This window comes from Micromesistius poutassou (genome assembly GCF_964030765.1).
Source record: "Micromesistius poutassou genome assembly, chromosome: 12".
Taxonomy (NCBI): domain Eukaryota; kingdom Metazoa; phylum Chordata; class Actinopteri; order Gadiformes; family Gadidae; genus Micromesistius; species Micromesistius poutassou.
Genome location: NC_140282.1, coordinates 2,949,097 through 2,955,662, shown reverse-complemented (window position 1 = coordinate 2,955,662; position 6,566 = coordinate 2,949,097). Strand labels below are relative to the sequence as shown.

Below are 6,566 nucleotides of genomic sequence, written 5' to 3'. Positions count from 1 at the left end.
ACCCTCAGTGTGGCGCCCTCTGCGTTCCGTCCCCTGGCGAGGGGGGTGCCGGTGTTCCGACACAAGGAGGCTCGCACCCGGGCTGTAATTGAGGAGATCAGGAACCCTACTGGAGTTTTCTCCCTACCGAGCAGTTCTCACTCACCTCCCCAGTCTCCACAGCTGTGAGGGGAGAGCCCCCCCCCCCCCCCCCCCCCCACCCCCACGGAGACCAGAGGAAGACAAGGCAGCAGGAACTCACAAAGACCAAACGGATTGGAGCTGGAGCTTCGATCCGGAACACTGGGTAGTGTTTCGTCGTGTTGGGTGGTACTGGGTGGTGTTAGGTGGTGTTGGGTGTGGTAGGGTGGTGTTGGGTGCTCTTTGGTGGGGTAGGGTGGTACTGGGTGGTGTTGGGTGTGGTAGGGTGGTGTTGGGTGGTGTTGGGTGGGGTAGGGTGGTGTTGGGTGGTGTTGGGTGGGGTAGGGTGGTGTTGGGTTCTGTTTGGTGGGGTAGGGTGGTGTTGGGTGCTCTTTGGTGGGGTAGGGTGGTGTTGGGTGTGGTAGGGTGGTGTTGGGTGGTGTTGGGTGGTACTGGGTGGTGTTGGGTGGGGTAGGGTGGTGTTGGGTGGTGTTGGGTGGTACTGGGTGGTGTTGGATGCTGTTTGGTGGGGTAGGGTGGTGTTGGGCTGTGTTGGGTGTGGTAGGGTGGTGTTGGGCTGTGTTGGGTGTGGTAGGGTGGTGTTGGGTTGTGTTGGGTGTGGTAGGGTGGTGTTGGGTGGTACTGGGTGGTGTTGGGTGGGGTAGGGTGGTGTTGGGTGCTGTTTGGTTGGGTAGGGTGGTGTTGGGTGGGGTAGGGTGGTGTTGGGTGCTCTTTGGTGGGGTAGGGTGGTGTTGGGTGGTACTGGGTGGTGTTGGGTTGTGTTGGGTGTGGTAGGGTGGTGTTGGGTGGTACTGGGTGGTGTTGGGTTGTGTTGGGTGTGGTAGGGTGGTGTTGGGTGGTACTGGGTGGTGTTGGGTGGGGTAGGGTGGTGTTGGGTGCTCTTTGGTGGGGTAGGGTGGTGTTGGGTTGGGTAGGGTGTGGTAGGGTGGTGTTGGGTGGTGTTGGGTGGTGTTGGGTGGTGTTGGGTGGGGTAGGGTGGTGTTGGGTGGTGTTGGGTGGTACTGGGTGGTGTTGGGTGCTCTTTGGTGGGGTAGGGTGGTGTTGGGTTGTGTTGGGTGTGGTAGGGTGGTGTTGGGTGGTACTGGGTGGTGTTGGGTTGTGTTGGGTGTGGTAGGGTGGTGTTGGGTGGTACTGGGTGGTGTTGGGTTGTGTTGGGTGTGGTAGGGTGGTGTTGGGTGGTACTGGGTGGTGTTGGGTGGGGTAGGGTGGTGTTGGGTGCTCTTTGGTGGGGTAGGGTGGTGTTGGGTTGTGTTGGGTGTGGTAGGGTGGTGTTGGGTGGTACTGGGTGGTGTTGGGTGGTGTTGGGTGGTACTGGGTGGTGTTGGGTGCTCTTTGGTGGGGTAGGGTGGTGTTGGGTTGTGTTGGGTGTGGTAGGGTGGTGTTGGGTGGTACTGGGTGGTGTTGGGTTGTGTTGGGTGTGGTAGGGTGGTGTTGGGTGGTACTGGGTGGTGTTGGGTGGGGTAGGGTGGTGTTGGGTGCTCTTTGGTGGGGTAGGGTGGTGTTGGGTTGTGTTGGGTGTGGTAGGGTGGTGTTGGGTGGTACTGGGTGGTGTTGGGTGGGGTAGGGTGGTGTTGGGTGCTGTTTGGTGGGGTAGGGTGGTGTTGAGAGACAATATACATAAATAAAGAAATAAATACAACAATAATATATATGCGTAACAATCTAACAAAATATCAATAATCACATCTATAAATAATGTTAATAATTAAATAATATATACTTAAAAAAATAAGGTAACTCATACACGTTCAGAATGCGGTACATGACCCATCATCGGACTGCATTCGATGTTGTGGTCATGGACAAGCGAGCGTGTGGGATCGGGCAGGGCGCTAATCTCAGCAGGACTATTTTAGGGCACAGCGAACCGCTGCCAAGAGCGAACATGTGCGGAGCAGTGGAGGAATCCACCGCTGAGGCTCTATCGACGATTCAGCACCATGGACAGCACCAAAACGCTGCCGGGCCCCGGACAGCTGAAAGCACACACACACACACGCACACACGCACACACGCACACACGCACACACGCACGCACATGCACACGCACACGCACACAATAACTGAGGCGCTATCGACGATTCAGAACCAAGGACAGCACCAGAACGCTGCCGGGCCCCAGACAGCTGAAAACACACACACACACACACACACACACACACACACACACACACACACACACACACACACACACACACACACACACACACACACACACACACACACACACACACACACACACACACACACAAAATAACTGATGGATATTTGATATTGATTTAAAATTCACCAAATTCACAAGAAACCAACGTCCTGAAAAAGGACGTTGGGACAAGAATATAAAGCAAACATGTGGTGGTAAATTGCGAATGTTTTAATGTATTGACGTTACTTCCTGTGGGGTGATAACGTCCTCAACGTTTTTACATCAGCAGAAGTCACTCCACTGCGCTTGTTTTCTGTTCACATTATTTCGACATTGAGAGGCCACCGAGGCGGCAGTGACCACGCAGGATTGGCCTCAAATTGTTTAAACGTCCCCAGGTTTCCTTCTGCACAAATGTTTGGTTTCGCACGGCGTCCTGTGGGCCCTCGGTCGATCCGCCTCCTGATTGGCTGCGGGAGGTTCATTATGCAAATTGAGTAGGGGGTCTAGTCAGAGGCTCCGGAGCCTGCGAGATGACGTCACGGGCGGAGTGGCAGCTGACACGCGCTGAGAGACAGAAACAGATTGAGGAGAGATAGAAAGGATGGGAGACGCAGAAAGCATAAAAAAAAGCTGATTCAAAACACACAACTTTTGCGGAGGTGGGATGAATAGAAAGGCGTGTTAGGAAAAGATTCAACGAGGAGTTCAGAGCGGGGAAGTGCAAAGGCAAAACAAAGGGGGTGTGTACTGTTACGCTGACTACAGAAATAAGCGAAAGAGAGTGTGTCTGTGTGTGTGAGAGAGGAGGGAGCGAGAGAGAGAGAGAGAGAGCGAGAGAGAGAGAGAGAGAGAGAGAGAGAGAGAGAGAGAGAGAGGCAGCGAGAGAGAGGTGAGAGAGAGCGAAGCTGCCGGCCCATTGAGGAAAGATGGCTACAGTGACTGCGAACGGAGTGCAGCAGGAGAATGGATTCAGCACCACGACCAGCGGCGTCAGGATGAACGGGCTGACGGTGGGTCAGAACACCATTCCGATGAAGGACCACGACGCCATCAAGCTTTTCATCGGACAGATTCCCCGGAACCTGGAGGAGAAAGACCTAAAGCCCCTCTTTGAGGAATTTGGGAAGATATACGAACTCACTGTACTGAAAGACAGATTCACGGGAATGCATAAAGGTCGGTTTGTGTCTTCCTAACTAATGTCCGCTCTTCGCAGAGAGCCGTATTATCGTTGTGTTGTTTTTGTGTAGCGGCTGGAAGCATGAAAAGTGTGCATGCGTTTGCAGTGGTTTTTGACAAGTAAGAGTCTGTTCGCGGCAGAGCTTGACATATTTCACGCATATAACACACACACACGCACACACACACACACACACACACACACACACACACACACACACACACACACACACACACACACACACACACACACACACACACACACACACACACACACACACACACACACGTGTGTGTATGCGTGTACGCACACGCAGATACGGACACAAAACAGGCACCCACTAATGCACACCACACGTGGGAGTGAATCTGGATCTGGAGTGCAGGGTTAATTGTCCCTGTGTCAACCCCGTCCGGGTGAATACTAGTGTTGAGGAAGCCTTTGTGTGTTTACATCGACTCTCGTGTGCTGAACCCCCCGCTGAGTAGGCGGGACAGGCGGGCAGCGAGTTGGCGCTGCCTTCCGAAGGTGTTTCAGCAGCTGCTCGGGTTTTTGTACATAATACAAATCTGTGGCTGGAAGCCTTCGGGAAGTTAAAGACCGGATAAAGAACAACACCAATCAAGCAGGAACAATGTGCATTTTAGGCGTCTACACGCTGACCTTAGTGGGGAAAACCAGCACTTTCGGGCGTGATTAGCTGTGGAGGAGCAGCGTTAGTATTGTTGGTTTAGTTGCAGGGCTGGGAGGCGGGCTGCAGGCAGGACGCAGGCAGGGTGCACAGCAATCTGGGACACATAATACCAGAGCGCTCTCTCTCTCCAACGTCCCTTCAGCTGCGCCTCTGGTCCACTCCGGGAAACGACCCGTTTTTGGGTAATCATCAGCTGTCAGGGACACACTATTCAGCACCGGCCAAATGGATTCGTGACTTTAATTTATATTTATATATATATATATATATATATATATATATAAATATATATATGCGTGTGTAATTTGAAGGAAGCTCCCCCGGGTTGAATACATTATTTCTAGGGAGTGAATTGAGTCAAAGTCAGGCACTATAATCACCCATTCCATTTTTCAAATGATATCCCTTCTTTTCGGCCTCGTTTGACTTCGTCGTTTGCAGAGCGCATTGACCCACTTAATACCAAACATAAATATTACAAATATTTACAATATACCTCTTATTTTATATACAGAGTACAGTGTGAGAATATTAGGCTACATATTAAAAAGGTAAGGTTCATGTTCAAAACCGAACGGTAAATAAATTAACTTCCGTTTAGACTCAAACGGAACTTCAATCAGTTGACGTCCCTCACGTGCGCGAGGACGACCGCAGACTTCCTAGCTTCATGTCTCCATAGATGAAGTAGGAAAGAAAGTGAGGCCTTCAACACACGCTTACACAAGCTCCTCTGATCAAAGGCTGACGGCGGCAAAAAGGGGAAGGAGGTCCCGCTGTATTCTGGTTTGTTCCCGTGCGTAAAGGTCTTAAAAGGGGAAAGGAGGTCCCGCTGTATTCTGGTATGTTCCCGTGCGTAAAGGTCTTAAAAGTGGAGAGGAGCTCCCGCTGTATTCTGGTTTGTTCCCGCGCGTAAAGGTCTCTATATGCGCCACCTGTTCCCCGGGCTCCATCCCCCATATGGTTTACAGCTTTCCCTGTCCTCGCTCCATTCTTCTCCTCCTCCTCGAAACCAATGATCGATCACGTTCGTGTTTTCACGAGCGTGTTGTCTGCGCCTGTCCTCGACGGGACATGAAAGTCAGGACGCAGGGGGGATGTTTTTCGCGCGGAGGATAATCTGGTTCTGCCGACAGACCGGATGCCCATTCGGATCACCGTCGGCCAAGGCCACCCTGATGTATGCATTACGCCCGCTTCATCCCGTTTGACATTGAAAGTCACTCTGTGAGCGCAGGCACACCGTTTTAATAAGATTTCAGCAATGCATTATAGGGATGAGTTTCTTGATGGCCACTCGGTGGAGCGTGGCCAATCTGTGAAGTATCCAAACCCGGTTTGCAGTAGCCTGGCTCGGGGCTGACGCGTCCTACCTGTGGAGGGAAGCAGCAATGGTCGGAACTGAGAGGAATTCGATTCAAGGCTTCAACTGAAGTAGAACAACAAACCAAACGTTTATAGAAGTAAGCCTATGCTTTAATACATTTAAAAAATAAAGCTTATGGGTCACACACACACACACACACACACACACACACACACACACACACACACACACACACACACACACACACACACACACACACACACACACACAAATGGCACATTAACATTTTTAACCAGAATGTTTTTTTATTACCGGAGAGAATGGGAAATATTCTTAATGGGAATAATTAGATTTTTGAATAATATTTTACAATTATTTTCGGTCTTGCCTTGAGTTAGGCTAATGCATTTTCTAGTCTGGTTCTTTGTGGATGTAAAATGGTCCCAACCCAGGGGGCATTTGGAAATGGGTTCTACCAAACAGAATATACTTAGAAATACTTTGAAAAACGAGATGGTATAATATAAAAAAATACATACATAAATATTTGAACCCATACTCCATAATACTGTAGAGCTGTCCTTAAACTAAGCTCAGGGGCACTGCGGTGCCGACCCGATATGATTGGCTTGACCCTCCAGCCCTAATAACCCCTTCTACAGTGGTGCAGGTCGCCGGGGCTGTGAACGTAATCCTTCCCCTCCGCTTGCAAATCAGTGTTTTTTTTTTGCGTATTAGTTAGTGTTTCAGTAGAAGCTGATTCGCAGAGCAACATGTGCTGAGCCCCTAGCCCTGTGACAGAGGATTGAACCCTAATTATGGATTTAAGCGCAGATCAAAATATGTGGTGTGTGCTCATGACTAATTCATGGCGGGTTGTAGAACATCTACTGGAGCAGATGCCCTGAACCTGGCGTGAGGTTTTGGCTCTGGGCTTCTGGAGGGCCTCCAGTCCCTCACACAAATTGCTATTCTGAGGGATCTCTTTTCTCCTAGTCGCTAATGGCTGAGAAATAACTAGCCGCTGATGTGCACTTGAAGAGGATTATATCGTATTTTTATCTGCAATTTCCTT

At 50.6% G+C, this 6,566-nt stretch overlaps 1 protein-coding gene across 1 annotated transcript in view; it reads left to right on the top strand.

The window, feature by feature from the left end:
• Window positions 1-3,216: 3,216 nt before the first annotated feature.
• LOC311356102 (CUGBP Elav-like family member 4) overlaps window positions 3,217-6,566 on the top strand; it is a gene marked incomplete at both ends in the record, with an annotated part of 73,974 nt that continues 70,624 nt past the window's right edge. The window contains one exon of the mRNA XM_084475876.1: window positions 3,217-3,432. Coding sequence (XP_084332002.1) covers window positions 3,217-3,432 — 216 coding nt within the window. The remainder of the gene's footprint in view (window positions 3,433-6,566) is intronic.